Here is a 19,502-nt window from a genome sequence, read left to right as displayed (position 1 = left end):
CGTTCCGTTTTTCGACAGTAGTGTTTTTCTAAACTTTTCAGATCAGAGGATCACCAAGGCGGTGTGTTAGAATGCAGATTGCAAAGCCCCTAAATACGCCTGGTGACTCTGATGCAACCCGTCTGGGGAGGGGATCAGGCTTCCCTCTTTACAAGCCCGCGGGTGATGCCCATTCTGCTGGTCTATGGACACACTCAGGGGAGCCCTGAGTTAAGGGAGCCAGGACACTGTGGATCCCCAGACCCCTCCTGTGGGTGGTGATTCTCTTGGGCCGAGGTGAGGACTGGAAGTCTGCCTTTAAAGTGGAACCTCCGGTAATTTGCATCGTCAGGCCTGGAAGGCCCTGCCCTCAGCCACGATTTACAGCATTTATGGAGCACCTTCCCTGGGGGGTCAGGCCACCCCAGAAGAGGTAGAACAAGCTGGTCACCAGCTCAGGGTGCTTCCAGCTCAGGGAAGCCACTCAGCCTCTGGGCGGCCAAGTCACCAGCTGATTTGCACCGTCCCGGGCTGGGCCCCAGCTTCTGCTCTGGGAGGTCTTGGCAGGGTGGGGCTCGGGGCGCAAGGCTGTTAACCAGCACCCAGGGGACTGTGGCCCAGGGGCTTCCTGAGCCCACGGGATTGTCTGAGGGCTGGGGCCGGGTGTCACCTGAGCTGGGCAGAACCGGACAGCTCGCTCAGGTGACACCCAGCCCCGGCCCTCACGCACGCTGGCGGAGCGTGCCTGTAGGGTAGGGACTCATCCCAGTCTGCCTGAGATGCTCCCGGCTTTAGCAGCGGGAGTCCTGTGTCCCAGGAGCCCCCAGTCCTGGGCGGTGGGCTGCTGGGTTACCACGTGAGGCAGATGCAGGTATTTTAGCAAAGAGGAGGGGAACCTGGAGCAGGAGAAAGCACTGACTGGTTCCACCTTCTTAGACCCGGGTTCAAATCCTGGGCCTGACGCTAACCGCTCCTCTGGCCTCGGGTGAGTCACTGAGCTTCTCTGAGCCTCACTCTTTATCTCGAAAGTCGCTTTCAGGAGCAGATAAGATAGCGAAGTTTCTAGCATCAGCATCCTCTCAAGCAGCCTGACTGAATCACGAGGTTTGGGTATGGGGGGAGGGTGGAAAGTTCTGGATACTCAGGCCTTTCAGAAAACTGAGATCATGGCATCTGGTCTCATCACTTCATGGCAAATAGATGGGGAAACAGTGACAGACTTTATTTCTTGGGGGCTCCAAAATTACTGCAGATGGTGACTCAGCCATGAAATGAAAAGACATTTGCTCCTTGGAAGAAAAGTTATGACCAACCTAGACAGCATATTAAAAAGCAGAGACATTACTTTGCCAACAAAGGTCTGTCTAGTCAAGGCTATGGTTTTTCCAGTGGTCATGTATGGATGTAAGAGTTGGGTTATAAAGAAAGCTGAGCGCCGAAGAATTGATGCTTTTGAATCATGGTGTTGGAGAAGACTCTTGAGAGTCCCTTGGACAGCAAGCAGATCCAGCCAGTCCATCTTAAAGGAAGTCAGTCCTGAGTGTTCATTGGAAGGACTGATGCTGAAGCTGAAACTCCAGTACTTTGGCCCCTGATGCAAACAGCGGACTCATTGGAAAAGACCCTGATGCTGGGAAAGATTGAAGGTGGGAGGAGAAGGGGACGACAGAGGATGAGATGGTTGGATGGCATCACCGACTCGATGGACATGAGTTTGAGCAAGCTCTGGGAGTTGGTGATGGACAGGGAGGCCTGGCGTGCTGCAGTCCATGGGGTCGCAAAGAGTCAGACACGACTGAGTGACTGAACTTACAGGGTGTGGGGGGAGGGTAGAAAGTTCCGGATACTCAGGCCTTTTCAGGGTGTGGGGGGAGCAGGCAGGATAACAGTAACAGATGACAGCAGAGGTGCTCAGCGGGCTGGGGGAAGGTTGCTGTTGCGCTGAATAGCGGCTGAGGTGCAAAGCTGACAACCACCCGGACTGGCTGGGTCTCAGACTGGTGAGCGCCTCAGCCCAGCTCTGATGGGAGCCTCAGGCCTCCTCTTCCAGACGAGCCTGGCCCCCCCGGGGGTGCACGGCCTTTGGATCTTTGGTTCATTGCTCTGTGCCAAGCACCAGTCACGTGGCTGGCCCACAGCAGGTAATCAACAAATTTTTTTTTATTTTTAACTTTTAATTTGTATTGAGTTATAGCCACCAGGGCTTCCCTGGTGGCTCAGCTGGTAAAGAATCTGCCTGCAATGCTGGAGACCTGGGTTCAATCCCTGGGTGGGGATGATCCCCTGGTGGAGGGCATGGCAACCCACGCCAGTAGTCTTGCCTGGAGAATGCCATGGACAGAGCCTGGTGGGCGACAGTCCACGGGTCGCAAAGACACGACTGAGCGACTAAGCACGGCACACAGCTCGTTAGCAATGTTGTCACAGTCTCAAGTGAACAGCGAAGGGACTGAGTCACACACACACGTACACATGGGCTTTCCATATGGTGCTGGTGGTAAATAACCCACCTGCCGATGCAGGAGACACGAGAGACCCGGGTTCGATCCCTGGGTCGGGAGGATCCCCTGGAGGACGGCATGGCTACCCACTCCAGCATTCTTGCCTGGAGAATCCCATAGACAGAGGAGCCTGGCGGGCTACAGTCCATGGGTCGCAAAGACATGACTGAGCTGCTGAGTGCACACGTATAATCAGTGCATTAACAATGTTGTGATAGTTTCAAGTGAACAGTGAGAGGACTCAGCCACACATGTATATGTGTCCGTTCTCCCCCAACTCCCCTCCCTCCACTACTAAGTGAACAACTTGGCCTGTGCTCTGGAGGAGTTAACTTGGATGTATTTACTCATCAACCACCTACTGAGCACCGCCTGGGTCCCAGCCCTGTCCTGAGGGCCCAGAACACAGTGATCGTGGAGTCCAGGACGCAGAGAGGCTGGGCCGACAGGGTCAGGTCTAGGCACAGGGCGGTGGCGCCCCGGGCAGGGAGCGTCCGCCGTGCACGGCCGCCTCTCAGCCTCCCGGGATCGTGCTGGGCTTGCCGGGGGCTGACGGGAAGCCGCGTGGACGGGGGCTTCTCCCCCTCTCTGGGGAAACTGCAGGGCAGACGCGTGCAGGGAGGCCCATACCAGGGAGGGTCTCCGGGTGCCCGTCTGACCCCGACCCTCTTCCTCCTCACACCCGGGCCTGCTCAGCGCCCGGCCATGGGCTGGGCCCCCTCGAGGGGCCGGCGTCCCTCACCCGCGAGGTCAGAGCGCTCTTTCCAGCTGGCGAGACGGCACTGCTGGTGTCCAGGGGTGTCCTGGACCCGCGGGAAACGCCACACCCCCTTCCTGGGCGCCAGGCGCGGGCCGCCCTGGGGGTCGGCTCCCCGCGGAGCCCTGCGCGCTGGAGAAGCGGGGCTCCCGGCCCTTCAGACGGCCCGGCACACGCTGCCGGGAGTCTCACCCGGGGAGGGCTGCCCCCGGCCCCTCAGGCCTCGCTGGCTTCTGACCCCTTCCTGGGAGGCCCCGTGGTCTCTGCGCCGGGGCAGGCGGGTGGTGCCGCCCCCGCGCGCACGCTGCGCCCTGAAGGCAGGACGGATGGGGCCGTGGATCTGCGGGAGGAGCTTGTGGACTCCATGAGGGTGCACGGCCAACGCGTCTGTGTGGGGCTGGCTTCCTGCGAGCCACATCCAAGCCTCCTGGGCCGCTCTGATAACACCCCCTTCCCTGCTGGACTCCCTATCTGCCCAGCTGAGCTCTGGGGACAGGCCGGGCCAGCTCCCGGCTCGTGACTTTCCGGCTGCCTTGTCTCTCCTTAGACGGGGTTTCTCTAGGGGAAGGTGCGTGTGCCTGTGTGTGTGTCTAGCACGCTCGTCCGTTCTGCAGCACCGTGGAGGGTGGTCTCTATGCCCAGCCTGACTCTGCCAGCGCCGTGGAGGGTGGTCTCTATGCCCAGCCTGACTCTGCCAGCACCGTGGAGGGTGGTCTCTATGCCCAGCCTGCCCTCCAGCCTCCTCTTGTGTGCACACAGGAGGCTCTGGCACGAGGCCTGCACGCGGACGCCGTTTCCGCAGGCCTCCCCTGAGCCCCGTCTGCCTCGTGCCGTCTTGGACGTCAGGAAGAGTTCTGCGAGGCCGGGCCCTGAGCTGGGCCACGGTTTAAGCAGAGGAGGTGCAGGAGCGGGGGCCTGGGATGGGGGGAGGTCTGGTCTCTGCGAGTGTCATGGCCTGACTCACCAGGCACCCCAGGGTGGAGGTCAGGGCACAGGTGTTGTTACCAGAATCTCGGTGTCTGTGGTTGATAAGCTATCAGCACAAAGATCTTAGCCTTCGCTTTGGGTGAGGGAGGGAGCCAGTGCAGGGCGTGAGGCGAGGGATGATGATCTGACTAAATATTAAAAAACAATCACAGCATCCGGCCCCATCACTTCATGGCAAACAGAAGGGGGAAAGGTGAAAGCAGTGACAGATTTCCTCTTCTCGGGCTCCAACATCACTGTGGATGGTGACGGCAGCCCTGAAATCAGAAGACGATTGCTTCTTGGCAGGAAAGTGATGACAAACCTAGACAGTGTGGTGAAAAGCAGGATAGTCAAGGCACGGTCTTCCCAGTGGTCATGTACGTACGCTTGTGAGAGCTGGACCATAAAGAAAGCAGAGCACGAAAGAATCGATGCCTTCGAGCTGTGGTCTCCTGAAAGCCCCTTGGACAACAAGGAGATCAAACCAGTCAATCTTAAGGTACATCAACTCTGAATATTCACTGGAAGGACTGATGCTGAAGCTGAAGCTCCCACATTTTGGTCATCTGATGTGAACAGATGACTCACTGGAAAAGTCCCTGATGCTGGGAAAGATGGAGGGCAGAAGGAAAAGAGGGCATCACAGGATGAGATGGCTGGACGGCATCACTGATGCCATGAATGTGAACTTGGGCAAACTCTGGGAGATGGTGAAGGACAGGGAGGTCTGGCGTGCTGCAGCCCATGGGGTCGCGAAGAGTCAGACACGACTGGGCGACCGAACAGGAGCAACAACGTGACATGATCCGACTTGGATTTGAAGCAGGTCAGGGCATCCGATCGTGTTTTCTAGTTGAGGTGTGTGCCCTTCTCTTCCCCACCCTTCTGGCTCGGCCCTGCCCCACCTTCCCGTGGGTCTGGCTGAGAAACGCCCTGGCCTTGCTGGCCGCATGCCTTGGTGGCTGGAGGCCTCAGAGGCACGGCCCTTCTCCAGCAGCAGCTCTGCCTCCCTTCCCCATGCGCCCCTAGCTGTTCTCTCCTCTGCACCCTGAGCGGCCTCCGAAGGCCACGACCCCACCCGCGCTCCTGTCGTTCAGTCGCCGACTCACGTCTGACGCCCGGCGACCCCGTGGCCTGCAGCCCGCCAGCCTCCTCTGTCCCTCGCGCCTGGCCCGGCCTCATTCCTGTTGAGGAAACAGAACCGAGTGGGAGGCCCGCTGGGCTCCTCCCTTCGAGGTGGCCCACTTCCCTCCTTCCTGGCGCCGCGGACCCCGTTCCTCCCAAGGCCTGCAGCCCCCTCGCCTCTGCCCTGAGCCCCTCCCACCCCTGCCCCCCAGACTGGCCTCTGCAGGCCCCTCTCCGCCCCCCTGGGCCCGTCTTCTCTCCGTCTGGCTCCTCTGAACCGTGCCCTGTGGGATGCACCTGTCCCCAGACTTCCCGTCAGAGCCACCCTCTCATCACCGTCTGATCTCAGTCCTGTCTCTCTGCTCCCTTCCGCAAGCCCCCTCCTCATCCGCCCTGCCATCTGATCGTAGTTCTGTCTCTCTGCTCCCTTCCGCAAGCCACCTCCTCATCCGCTCTGCCCACCCTGGCTCCCCGAGCCGAGCCGTCTCTGTCAAGGTCGCCTTCCAGCGTTGCCTCCCGGTGGCCGAACGTGATGGTTGTGGCGATGCTCTTGTCTTCCTGAATTCCGGCTGTTCTGACCCACCCACCCATGCCTCTTTCCAGTGACTTCTGGCTTGGTCTCTTTCCTGCTCCTTCCTGCTCGGCCTCCCCCAGCTTTGACCCCTCATCCCCCTTCCTTCGTCCACTGACTTGATTTCTCTACTTGGATATCAAATGCCCTTTAGCCTGGTTAACACAGAGCTCTTGGGAAGGTTCTTCCTTACCCAGTAAATGGCAAAGTGGTACCACTGTCCGCTTTACTGTGAAATCTAAAATCTAGAAATGATCTTGAATCCTTTCCTTTCCTTTCTTCAGCCCTTGAGCGTTAGTTTCCTGTTGCTTCTGGAACGAGTTGTCACAGATGTCCTGACGTCAATCCGGACACATTTGTTCTTTCAGGGTTCTGGAGGTCAGAAGTGGGGGATGGGTCCCCTTGGGCCAGAAGCCAGTGTCCCTTCTGGGAGCCCCGGGAGGAGCCGCGTCCTCACCGTCTCCAGCCTCTGCTCGCTGCCACGCTCCTTGGCTCAGGGCCCCACCTCTGCCTTTGAAACCAGTGGTTCAGCGTCCTGCAGCCTCTCCCTCTGCACCAGTCAGCACGTCTGCCCCTCTGACTGACCCCCTGGCTCCCTCTCCCAGCCCTCCCCAGGTGATCCAGGATAATCCTCCCATCTCAGGATCCTTCACTTAATCACATCTGCAAAGTCCCCTCTGCCACGCACGGTGACATTCCACAGGCTCCAGAAGTTAGGACGTGCTGGCTTCATTGGGGTGAGGAGCTACCGTCCTCTCTGCTGTACATCAGTCCTTTCCATTAGCTAGTCTGGCTTACTTTACCTCCAAATCACACTTGAGTATTTCTCCCTTTCTGTGCTGTTTCTCGTCACTTGTCCCTTGTCCGGGGGCCTGTCCCCTCTCACCCGACGGCTGCAGCTAACCTTCTAACTGGTTTTGCCTTTGCCTCCGCTGTGCTCCAACCCCACGCTCACTCTCCGCACAGCAGAGAGAGGATCTTTTCAAACCTGCATCAGATCACTTTACCCCGCTGCTGACCAACCCCTGCCCCACACCCCAAAGCCTTCCAGCGGCACTGGAGCGAAGGCCAGGCCCTCACCAGCCTCCGAGGACGTCCGTCTCTGCCTCTCACCACCTGATCCATGCCCTCTGCTGCAGCCACTTGCTCTTTGCTCTTTCTAGAACACACCAGCTGTGTCCCCACCCAGGGCCCTTGCAGGCTCTGAGAGGATGCTGTCCCCTCAGCCGTCTGTGTGGCGGGCTTCCTGTCGTTCATGCCTGGCGTCCGCCTCTCTGGGGCTCCTGCTCTGACCTGGTTTCAGGTGGCCGTGCACGCGGTCCCCGTGATGCCGCCCTGCCCGCTCTCTGCACGCCTCTCACCACTGTCGGGCTATGCAGAAACAGATGCTCTCCGGGGCAGAGGCGTCTCCCGTCTTGTGGCCTGCCCCGAGCGCCGGCGGGTGTGAGCTCAGCGCACATGCCGAATCCTGTGAGAAACGCCTTCAGCTCCGGGAGAGCTGAACCTGAACCGCGCTCAGACACTGCCCGGGGCTCTGGCAGAGAGGGAGGCAGGCCCAGCCGTCAGGCGCCCTGTGGGGAGTCAGGGCCTCGGAAGGATGCCGGAGTGTGTGAGGGGCTGGCAGCCCGGGAGAGGGGGAGACCGCCTCTCACAGCCGCGGACTCAAAACATCTGCGGTGCTTCTCAGCTGGTGCGTGAGGTCAGGGAACCCCTCCGTGGGGGACAGGAGCCGCCACTCTAGATTCAGAATTCCGTGTAACACGGCCGTGTGTTTCGTTTAAATGACCGAGTCACGCTTTGCGTGGATAACAGATGTAAGTGGTCCCTAAAATCGAATAGTTCAGAGGGGACACAGTGCGAGCAGCTGCTTTCCTGCGCGTCTCCCTGTCCGCTCACTCGCTGCCGCTGACACGGCCACGGCTGTGTCCTTCCTGGGGGTCCCCGTCAGAAGCTCTGTGTACCTGTGCGTTTTTCAGAGGGTCTGTTGTCCGTCTCTGGCGCTCACACGCAGTAGTGACATACGGTGCTCCGTATTTTGTGCCTGTCTTTGAGCTGTTATCTATTACCAGCGGGACGCTTAGTGTCTTAAAACCACCCCTTTCATTATTTTTCATGACCCTGGGCTTGCCAAAGCTTGCTCCTGCCTCAGCGGCTGGGTGCCAGCTCAGGGACGCCGTTGCCTGTGGCCGGGCTCTCTTCTGTGGCTGAGGCTCACCTGAGACAGCTCAGCTCTGTTGCAAGTGGCCTTGCAGCCTCCTGGGTCCAGACCAGCCAAGTACATTCTCCCGGTGGTTGCGTTGCAGCAAATGGAGGTGGAAGGGAGGAAGCCCCTTTTCGAGTTTCTGTGCATCACAGTTGCTCCTGTCATATCAATTGGAGCAAGTCACGTGGCCATGCCCAGGGTCCAGTCACGTGGCCATGCCCAGGGTCCACGGGAAAGGCCCTGCAGTGTGCAGATTCAGGTAGGCGTGAGGAAGGACCTGGGGCTGTTTGTGCAATCATGCTACCTCCAAGCCTCCTTTGCATCTGTTCCCTTTGTTTACTGGATGCCTGGGGGCCACCACCGTTCATTTAACAGGACCCCTGTCACTTCCGTCCTTTGCTTAAGGCCGCCTGTAGTAAGTGTTCTTACACGGACCTCTTTGTGCTCAAGAGTGCGTGCATCTGCGGGAGAGTTTCTAAAGCCTGAGTTTCTGGGTCGGATGGTGCAGGAACGTACATTGTTTTGCGGGTGTCGTAGGTGTTGCTGAATTGCTCTCTGCAGACACTCGCATCAGTTTCTACCCCTTCCAGCACCGTCTGATGGTCTGTTTCCTGTTAACAGGCTTTGGGAGGCAGGGGGATCACAGATGGTGCGAGCGGTAAGGTCCCTGTAGTTTACAGGAGGCCACTGAGAGGGGCTGGAGTTCACTGAGGTCGCACGGAGACTCATCGGTGGAGAGCTTGGCCGTCTTTGCCGAGAAACTAAGGGGACAAACCAGTTCCTCCTTCAGTAGAGTTTGTTTTTCCTCTTGGACCAGAGTCACAGTGGGGATAGTTTGAATAGGCCTAATCCGTTTCTATTGACATAGAAACGGAGCAGGTGAGATTTTTTGTGTTGATATCAAGTGCTTCCTGGAGCAGAGTGGAAAGCTGATGCCTTTTCTTCCCCATCGGATCAAATCTCTGGGTGCAGCTGTTCCCCCAGCAAGGGGAAGCTGTGAGGAAGGGGCAGGGCTTCCGTGGCTCCTGGGGTGGGGGCCGGGGCTGAGGCCGCCAGTGCTGAACCCCACCGGGCCAATTCCCTAGGCTTTTCCTGGTGAGGGCCCTGGGTAATGGCCTCTGTTTGGCTTCAGGCTTCTTCTCTGTTTAGGTCCCTGGGGAGCTGGGGAGCTGGTTTCTGCCTCCTCAAAGCCCTCAAACCGCCCGCAGGAAGGGTGAACCGAACTCCTGGCCCCCGAGCCTCCTCCCCTTGGTCATCTGAGACTCCCCGGGGGAGCAGGAGAGAACCTGGAAACTCCTGTCCCCGCTCGGCCAGGGCTGGGGGGGAAGCCGGGCCCCCGCGCCTGAAGCCAACATCTGCTTGGTTTGTGCCGGGAGACCCAGCAGGCCCGGCTTTGCACCCTGGCTCCAGGACAGACGGACTCGGGGGCCCTCGGACGTCGCTGCTTGCTCCTCTCAGCCGACTCCCAGCTGGAGCCGGAGGTGGTGGCGGGCTCCGCGTCCTGGTGGCGTCTGTAGGACCCAGGGCGACGCAGACGCCCGGCGTTTGGACCGTGGGCCTCCTGAGCGCAGGGACTGTGTCTCGGAGAGCTTTGCAGCCCCGGTAGATCCAGTGTAACCATTCTGGGAAATAGTAAGTCCTAAATAAATGGAAAAAAAAGTAGAGCTAGTAACAGACACTTAGTTACTGCTTGGCACTATATGCATCACATACATTATCTCTAGTCCTCACAGTTGCCAAAGGTGAGGAAACGAAGGCTCAGAGAGGCTGATAACCTGTCCGGTGCCGCACAGCTGAGAAGCAGAGGAGCAGGGCTTCAGGCTGGGGGCGCCCGAGGCGAGGCTGTTCGTCACCTCGCCCTCCTGGGTTCCGCACCCGGAAGCACGCACCCGGAAGCACGCCCCCGGGGGGCACGCCCCCGCCCACGTTGAGTCCCGCTGCCCTGCCTGGTGCCCAGGGTGTGAGTGGCAGGTGGGGGAGGAGGCAGAAGTCTTTCCGGAGCAGGATTCTGGGTCGCGACTGGGAGTTTCAGCTTCAGCATCAGTCCTTCCAATGTATATTCAGGGTTGATTTATTGTAGGATTGACTGGTTGGATCTCCTTGCAGTCCAAGGGACTCTCAAGAGTCTTCTCTAGCATAATAATTTGAAGCATCAGTTCTTCGGTGCTCAGCCTTCTTTATGGTCCAACTCTCACATCTCACATACATGACTCCTGGAAAAACCACAGCTTTGACTAGACAGACCTTTGTCAGCAAAGTAATACCTCTGCTTTTCAATACGCTGTCTAGGATGGTCGTAGCTTTCTTTCTAAGGAGCAAGTGTCTTTTAATTTTGTGGCTGCAGTCACCATCTGCAGTGATTTTGGAGCCCCAAAATAAAGTCAGCCACTGTTTCCACTGTTTCCCCATCTATTTCCCATAAAGTGATGGGACCAGATGCCATGATCTTAGTGTTCTGAACATTGAGCTTTAAACCAACTTTTTCACTCTCTTTCATTTTCATCAAGAGGCTCTTTAGTTGTTCTTCACTTTCTGCCATAAGGGTGGTGTCATCTGCATATCTGAGGTTATTGGTATTTCTCCTGGCAATCTTGATTCCAGCTTGTGCTTCATCCAGCCCAGTGTTTCTCATGATGTACCTGCAAACATATGTTAAATAAACAGGGTGATGATATACAGCCTTGATGTACTCCTTTTCAATTTGGAACCAGTCAGTTGTTCCATGTCTGGCTCTCTGATGTTTCTTGACCCACATACAGATTTCTCAGGAGACAGGTTAGGTGGTCTGGTATTCCCATCTCTTTAAGAATTTTCCACAGTTTGTTCTGATCCACACAGTCAAAGGCTATAGTGTAGTCAATGAAGCAGAAGTAGATGTTTTTCTGGAATTCCTTTGCTTTCTCTGTGATCCAACAAATGTTGGCAATTTAATCTCTGATTCCTCTGCCTTTTCTAAATCCAGCTTGTACATTTGGAAGTTCTCGGTTCATACCTTGCTAAAGCCTGGCTTGAAGGATTTTGAGCATGACCTTGCTAGCATGTGAAAGCAGCACAGTTGTACAATAGTTTGAGCATTCTTTGGCATTGCCTTTCTTTGGGATTGGGATGAAAACGGACCTTTTCCAGTCCTGTGGCCACTGCTGAGTTTTCCAAATTTGCTGACATATTGAGTGCATCACTTTAATAGCATCATCTTTTAGGATTTTAGATAATTCAGCTGAAATTCCATTGCCTCCACTAACTTTGTTTGTGGTAATGCTTCCTGAGGCCCACTTGACTTCACACTCCAGGATGTCTGGTTCTAGGTGAGTGACCACACCATCGTGGTTATCGGGGTCATTAAGGCCGTTTTTGTACAGTTCTGTGTATTCTTGCCCCTTCTTCTTTTCTTAATTTCTCCTGCTTGTATTAGGTCCATACCATTTCTGTCCTTTATTGAGCCCATCCTTGAATGAAATGTTCCCTTGGTATCTCTAATTTTCTTGAAGAGGTCTCTAGTCTTTCCCATCTTACTATTTTCCTTCACTTCTTTGCATTGTTCACCTAAGAAGGCTTTCTTACCTTTCTTTGTTTTTCTCTGGAACTCTGCATTCAGTGGGGTGTATCTTTCCCTTTTTCCTTTGCCTTTTGCTCCTCTTTTCATAGCTATTTGTAAGCCCTCCTTAGACAACCACTTTGCCTTCTTGCATTTCTTTTTCTTGAAGTTGAACGGTTCTATGAAGACCTATAAGACTTTCTAGAACTAACACCCAAAAAAGATGTCCTTTTCATTACAGGGGACTGGAATGCAAAAGTAGGAAGTCAATAAACACCTGGCGTAACAGGCAAGTTTGGCCTTGGAGTACAGAATGAAGCAGGGCAAAGGCTAATAGGGTTTTGCCACGAGAACGCACTGGTCATAGCAAACACCCTCTTCCAACAACACAAGAGAAGACTCTACACGTGGACATCACCAGATGGTCAACACCGAAATCAGATTGATTATATTCTTTGCAGACAAAGATGGAGAAGCTCTATACAGTCAGCAAAAACAAGACCAGGAGCAGACTGTGGCTCAGATCATGAACTGCTTATTGCCAAATTCAGACTTAAATTGAAGAAAGTAGGGAAAACCACTAGTCCATTCAGGTATGACCTAGATCAAATCCCTTATGAGTATACAGTGGAAGTGACAAATAGATGTAAGGGACTAGACCTGACAGACAGAGTGCCTGATGAACTATGGACAGAGGTTCGTGACATTGTATAGGAGACAGGGATCAAGAAAATCCCCATGGAAAAGAAATGCAAAAAAACAAAATGGCTGTCTGAGGAGGCCTTACAGATAGCTGGGAAGAGAAGAGAAGCGAAAAGCAAAGGAGAAAAGGAATATCTTTCCTCAATATCTGATTGCAGAGTTCCAAAGAATAGCAAGGAGAGATAAGAAAGCCTTCCTCAGCGATCAGTGCAAAGAAATAGAGGAAAACAACAGATTGGGAAAGACTAGAGATCTCTTCAAGAAAATTAGAGATACCAAGGGAACACTTCATGCAAAGATGGGCTCGATAAAGGACAGAAATGGTATGGACCTAACAGAAGCAGAAGATATTAAGAAGAGGTGGCAAGAATACACAGAAGAACTGTACAAAAAAGATCTTCACGACCTAGATAATCACGATGGTGTGATCACTCACCTAGAGCCAGACATCCTGGAATGTGAAGTCAAGTGGGCCTTAGAAAGCATCACTACGAACAAAGCTAGTGGAGGTGATGGAATTCCAGTTGAGCTATTTCAAATCCTCAAAGGTGATGCTGTGAAAGTGCTGCACTCGATATGCCAGCAAATTTGGAAAACTCAGCAGTGGCCACAGGACTGGAGGAGGTCAGTCTTCGTTCCAATCCCAAAGAAAGGCAATGCCAAAGAATGCTCAAACTACCGCACAATTGCACTCATCTCACATGCTAGTAAAGTAATGCTCAAAATTCTCCAAGCCAGGCTTCAGCAATACGTGAACTGTGAACTTCCAGATGTTCAAACTGGTTTTAGAAAAGGCAGAGGAACCAGAGATCAAATTGCCAATATCCGCTGGATCATCGAAAAAGTAAGAGAGTTCCAGAAAAACATCTATTTCTGCTTTATTGACTATGCCAAAGCCTTTGACTGTGTGGATCACGAGAAACTGTGGAAAATTCTGAAAAAGATGGGAATACTAGACCATCTGGCCTGTCTCTTGAGAAACCTGTATGCAGGTCAGGAAGCAACAGTTAGAACTGGTCATGGAACAACAGACTGGTTCCAAATAGGAAAAGGAGTACGTCAAGGCTGTATATTGTCACCCTGCTTATTTAACTTATATGCAGAGTACATCATGAGAAACGCTGGGCTGGAAGAAACACAAGCTGGAATCAAGATTGCCGGGAGAAATATCCATAACTTCAGATATGTGGATGACACCACCCTTATGGCAGAAAGTGAAGAAGAACTCAAGAGCCTCTTGATGAAGGTGAAGGAGGAGGGTGAAAAGGTTGGCTTAAAGCTCAACGTTTAGAAAACTAAGATCGTGGCATCTGGTCCCATCACTTCATGGGAAATAGATGGGGAAACAGTGGAAACAGTGTCAGACTTTATTTTTTTGGGCTCCAGAATCACTGCTGATGGTGACTGCAGCCATGAAATTAAAACACGCTTACTTCTTGGAAGGAAGGTTATGGCCAACCTAAATAGCATATTTAAAAGCAGAGACATTACTTTGCCAACAAAAGTCCATCTAGTCAAGGCTATGGTTTTTCCAGTGGTCATGTATGGATGTGAGAGTTGGATGGTGAAGAAAGCTGAGTGCCGAAGAATTGATGCTTTTGAACTGTGGTGTTGGAGAAGACTCTTGAGAGTCCCTTGGACTGCAAGGAGATCCAACCAGTCCATCCTAAAAGAGATCAATCCTGGGTGTTCATTGGAAGGTCTGATGTTGAAGCTGAAACTCCAATACTTTGGCCACCTCATGCGAAGGGTTGACTCATTGGAAAAGACCCTAATGCTGGGTAGGATTGGGGGCGGGAGGAGAAGGGGACGACAGAGGATGAGATGGTTGGATGGCATCACCGACTCGATGGACATGGGTTTGGGTAGACTCCGGGAGTTGATGATGGACAGAGAGGCCTAGTGTGCTGCAATTCATGGGGTCGCAAAGAGTCGTACACGACTGAGCGACTGAACTGAACTGAACTGATTTGTTTTTCTTTGGAATGGTTTTGGTCACTGCCTCCGGTACAATATTATGAACCTCTGTGCATAGTTCTTCAGGTACTCTGTCTGCCAGATCTAACCCCTTGAATATATTCATCACCTCCACTGTATAATTATAAGGGATTTGATTTAGGTCATACATGAATGGCCTAATGGTCTTCCTACTTTCTTCACTTTAAGCCTGAATTTTGTATTATGGAACTCATGATCCGAGCCACAGTCAGTTCCAGGTCTTGTTTTTGCTGACTGTACAGAGCTTCTCCATCTTCAGCTGCAAAGAATGTAATCAATCTGATTTCAGTATTGACCATCTGGTGATGTCCATGTGTAGAGTCTTTTGTGTTGTTGGAAAAATGTGTTTGCTATGACCAGTGAGTTCTCTTGACAAAACTCGGTTAGCCTTTGCCCTGCTTCATTCTGTACTCCAAGGCCAGGCTTGCCTGTTACTCCAGGTATCTCTTGACTTCCTACTTTTGCATTCCAGTCCCCTATGACGAAAAGGACATCTTTTCTTTGGTGTTAGTTCTAGAAGGTCTTGTAGGTCTTCATAGTACTGGTCAATTTCAGCTTCTTTGGCATTAGTGGTTGGGCCTTACACTTGGATTACCGTGATGTTGAATGATGTGCCTTGGAAACAAACCAAGATCGTTCTGTCGTTTTTGAGATTGCACCCAAGTACTGCATTTCAGAGTGTTGTTGACTAAAAGGGCTACTGCATTTCTTCCAAGGGACTCTTGCCCATGGTAGTAGATATAGTGGTCATCTGAATTACATTAGCCCATTCCTGTCCATCTTAGTTCACTTATTCCTAAGATGTCTACGTTCACTCTTGTCATCTCCTGCTTGACCATGTCCGATTTACCTTGATTCATGGACCTAACATTCCAGGTTCCTATGCAGTATTGTTCTTTACAGCACTGGACTTTAGTTTCACCAGCAGACACATCCACAACTGGGCGTCGTTCCTGCTGTGGCCGAGCCGCTTCATTCTTTTCTGAGACTTTTTCTCCACTCTTCCCCTGGAGCGTGTTGGACACCTTCTGACCTGGGGGCTCATCTTCCGGGTGTCATATCTTTTTGCTTTTTCACATTGTTCATGAGGTTCTCGAGGCAGGAATGCTGGAGTGGTTTGCCATTCCCTCCTTCACGGACCACATTTTCTCAGAACTGTCCACTATGACCTGTCTGTGTTAGGTAACCCTGTATGGCATGGCTCATAGCTTCATGAGTTACATAAGCCCCTTTGCCACAACGGCTGTGATCCGTGAAAGAGAACTACTGCCATGGGTTTGAGCTTGAGGCATATTTTCCTAGGCCTTTAAAAACCGCATTTATATTTTAATACAATTATGTTCTGTTCCATCGCAGAAAAAAATATCAGGCTGGGGTATGAATTGTTCTGGGCGTTCTCAGAACAATCTGGATGTGTGGATTCCAAAGAGCTGCTCTCAGAGTGAGCTTTTTATTTTAATTAACATACCAACAGCGACATTAACAAAGTTAGAAGTGTAAGGAATACACTCTTGGAGGAGAACCTTCATACAAACATCCCCAGATATCATGTCCGTAGAGCTTTGACTTTTCGGCAGACACAGACTGCATGTGTTCAGGTCATTTTCATACAAACTCGTTTTAAGAATCTTGCGTACACAAGACATTCTACCAGCTCACGTCCCCGTATAAGGCTATAGACCACAAAAGAGCTAGAAGATTTCACGGCATTGTCTTTGGAAAATACAGAGTACTTGGTCTTGTGTGTCTTGGTAAGATCGTACTGAACAAATCACAAGACAACTTTGTGTTTCCTACTGATCTTGAGCTCTCTCCATGTTAACTTGTATCTGTCTTTTGGTTGGATGGCATCACGGACTCGATGGGCATGAGTCTGAGCAAACTCCCGGAGATGGTGATGGACAGGGAGGCCTGGCATGCTACAGTCCATGGGGTCACAAAGAGTCAGACACAACTGAGCGACTGGGCAACAACAGCAAATCTTTCTAGTTCAGTAAATATGAGACGAGGACTGAGTGCTTGAGCTGCCATCCTCTGGCACCTTCTTTACTAGTTAAGACGACTCACTGTGAGATGGTCCCTGAGGCTTCCCAGCACGCAGACCACGCCTAGCCCCATTTAGCGTCTCCCTGTGTTCTTCCTAGATGACATGGCAGAGCTCCTCCTTGGGGAGGCCAAGCTGGAGCAGTACCTGAAGGAACACCCCCTGCGGCAGGGCGCCAGCCCCCGAGGCCCCCGGCCCCAGCTGACCGAGGTCCGCAAGCATCTGACCGCCGCCCTGGACCGAGGGAACCTCAAGGTACCGGGACCGGGGGTGGGGGGCCAGGGGCGGGGAGGGGCCTGTGGCCGGAGAAGGCGCCCCACCCCCGGCGTGGGAGCCGCTCCACCCCGCCCTGCTTCTCTTCCCCGGAGGGGACTCGGCGCGGGGCTTCCAGACGAGCAGCTTCTCTCCCAGGAGAGCCTCTGACGCCACGTTCTCCAGAAAAATGGCACTGCTCTCCCCAGGGGCCTGGAATAAAGCTGTCGGGTGTGGCCCGGAGCTCAGCCTGGCTTTGTCCCACCGAAAGCGGAGGAGCTAGTCCCGGGGTCACTTAGCGGACGATTCCCGCCCGAAGTCTGCAGCGGAGCGTCCCGGGCCTGCGGGCCGAGCTGTGGGGGGACTGGGCGGGAGCCCCCTCTGCCCGCGCAAGGGCGCTAGTGCTTGAGGGGCTGCCCTGTGCTCAGCCGCCCTGTTTCTGGGTCTCGTCTGCGTTCCCCTCTCCCAGCCCTCTCACGAGGCTCTCCTGCTGGAAGCCTTTCATCTCGCCTCACCCCCGACCCCCTTCCCCAGCCCAGCCTGTGGCGCAGCGAGTTTACATCTCTGACTTCTTTCCTTCTTCCTTCCTCCCTTCTTGCACTTTCCTTCAGACTTAGGGACACTTGTCTCCATGTCAGTTGCTCTTCACGAAGGTGGGTCTGGTGACTCTGGTGGGTCTAGTTAGAGGCAAGCGGTGCAGGCACTCAAGTGTCCTCCAGGAGTGGAGGGTGTGCCTGCTGCTGCGGGAGGGGTGGGGGTCACTGCTCCAGGCCAGGCCCCTGACTAGGTTCCGTCCCACTTCAAATACCCCTCATTTCGTCTGGAAAAATTAACTTTTTGTTTCACCAGGTCCTCTTCATCCCTCTCAATCCAGTGAGGTAGCAAGAATATTAAATTTCAACTTAGATTTCTGAGTTTGCTTTCCACAGTAGAGTCTTAAGCTGTGTGCTCTTGGGAAGTTGTTTAACCTCTGTGAGCTTCACATTTCTCTCCTGTAAGCCTACTTAGCTCAAGTTGTTTTGAGTTTCAGGTGTACAAATTCTTTCACAATTGAATAGCTCTAGATACATGTCAGCTTTTGCTATTTTCCTGGTTCTGCCTATAGAATTTTTCTCCCATTGCCAAAAGGGGGGCTTCCCCAATGGCTCAGCAGGTAAAGAATCTGCCTGCCACGCAGGAGACACAGAAAACACAGGTTCGATCTCTGGGTCAGGAAGATCCCCCTGGAGCAGGAAATGGCCCCCCACTGCAGTATTCTAGGTGGGAAAATCCCAGGGACAGAGGAAACTGTGCAGGGAAAACCCCACGGGCTACAGTCCAAGGGTCGCAAAGAGCCCGACACGGCTGCGCGTGAGCACGAGAGCCTTGTCCAGATGCTCCAGGGCCGTCTTGCTGCTCCGTGGGCACACCACCCCACTGCCACTGGCCTATGTGAAATTTCCCCTCCGCTTGACCTCAAGGGCCGGGGTCTCCTGCCTGGGAGCTGAGGAGAGCCCTGTGCAGACTCGTTCTTGTTCAGTGGCTCAGTCATGTCCAACTCTTTGCAACCCCGTGGACTGCAGCACACCAGGCCTCCTTGTCCTTCCTTACTTCCCAGAGTTTGCCCACGTTCACGTCCACTGAATCAGTGATGCCATCCAGCGACCTCATAGGTTCCCACCAAACACAAGTGAACCGAGGCTGGAGAGACCAGAGCAGGGGGCAGTGTGGGGGCAAAAAGAGTCTGAAGAGCAGCCGGGGGCCTGGCCTCTGATTCAGGTTGAGAAAGCTGCGCTCGCCCTGCGCTGGGCGCTGGGCTGTGGAGCCCGAGGCTGGGGCTCCTCCCTGATCCCTCCACCGGGCCGGGCTGTCTCCTCCCCACGCTCACACAGCGAGCCTCTCCAGGCTGAGCCTTCGTCCTGCGCCTCGATCCCTGGGAATTTTCTTCAAGCTCCTGCATATTTGCCATCTGGTCTTCAAGTTTGTTATTATTTTTCAAATGGAGAATTTTTTTCAGGTTTAATTTTTAAAACTTTTTTTCTAACTTTTTTTCATAACATAAAATTTACCATTATAACCATTTTTTAGCATATAGTTCGCTGGCTTCATTTTTTATTTTGTTAAGGATTTTTTTTTGATGTGGACCACTTTTAAAGTCTTTATTGAATTTGTTGCAGTATTGTTTCCGTTTCATGTTTTCGTTTTTGGCCGCCAGGCAAGTGGGGCTTAGCTCCCCGACCAAGGATGGAACCTGCGCCCCCTGCACTGCAGGGCAAAGTCTTAACCACTGGACCACCAGGGATGTCCCAGTTCAGTGGTTTTAAGTGCATTCATATTCTCATTACCACCACTCATCCTTGGAACCTTTTCATCATCACAAGCTGAAACTCTGTACCCGGCAGACAGTAATTCCCCTCCCCTTCCCCCTCCAGTTTGCTTTCTAGCCTGCCGTTCTCAGTTCCAGGGAGAGAGAGAGGACACGGCAGAACCCCTGGGAAGCCTTTCCACTGTACCCAGGGCTGCCCTGACCCCTCTCCTGCTGGAGAACCCTGCAGTGGATGCTTTTTTCCCATAGCTCTTTTTCTGTTTTCTCTAGTCTGCTTTGATTTCTTTCTGTTTCCAAATATAATTCTGATGCCGTGCATCAGTGTCACTCGCTTGGGCCACTCGTAAAACCCCTTTGCGCCCTTCAGCCTGTCTGCCCTGCACCCTTTCAAGGACTGCCTGGAAACTGACCCCCTGGCTTCGCCACGCTCTGGCCAGTGACCTGTGTACCCCCCACCCCATCGCAGCCATAGATTACAGGATAGCGCTGCTTTGTGGTCTGCGTCCGTCAGCTGAAGACTGCAGCCTGTGTGGCTGGGCTTCCAAGGAGGATGCCTAGGAG

The 19,502-nt window shown here is 53.4% G+C and overlaps 1 protein-coding gene across 8 annotated transcripts in view; it reads left to right on the top strand.

Annotated features, from left to right (window-relative positions):
* The window catches only part of TTC7B (tetratricopeptide repeat domain 7B), a 255,906-nt gene that overhangs the window by 5,920 nt on the left and 230,484 nt on the right, over positions 1–19,502 (top strand). For all 8 annotated transcript variants that reach the window (XM_081510892.1, XM_081510887.1, XM_081510886.1 and 5 more), the window contains exon 2: positions 16,485–16,639. Coding sequence is in view for 4 of the 8 variants with exons in the window: in XM_081510884.1 (XP_081367010.1) it covers positions 16,485–16,639 (155 nt within the window). In the remaining 4 variants the exon portion in view is untranslated. The remainder of the gene's footprint in view (positions 1–16,484; positions 16,640–19,502) is intronic.

The sequence above is a fragment of the Giraffa tippelskirchi genome, chromosome 7 (genome assembly GCF_054371585.1).
Source record: "Giraffa tippelskirchi isolate mGirTip1 chromosome 7, T2T-mGirTip1v1.2.pri, whole genome shotgun sequence".
NCBI lineage: Eukaryota > Metazoa > Chordata > Mammalia > Artiodactyla > Giraffidae > Giraffa > Giraffa tippelskirchi.
This window is presented reverse-complemented; position numbering and strand designations above follow the sequence as displayed.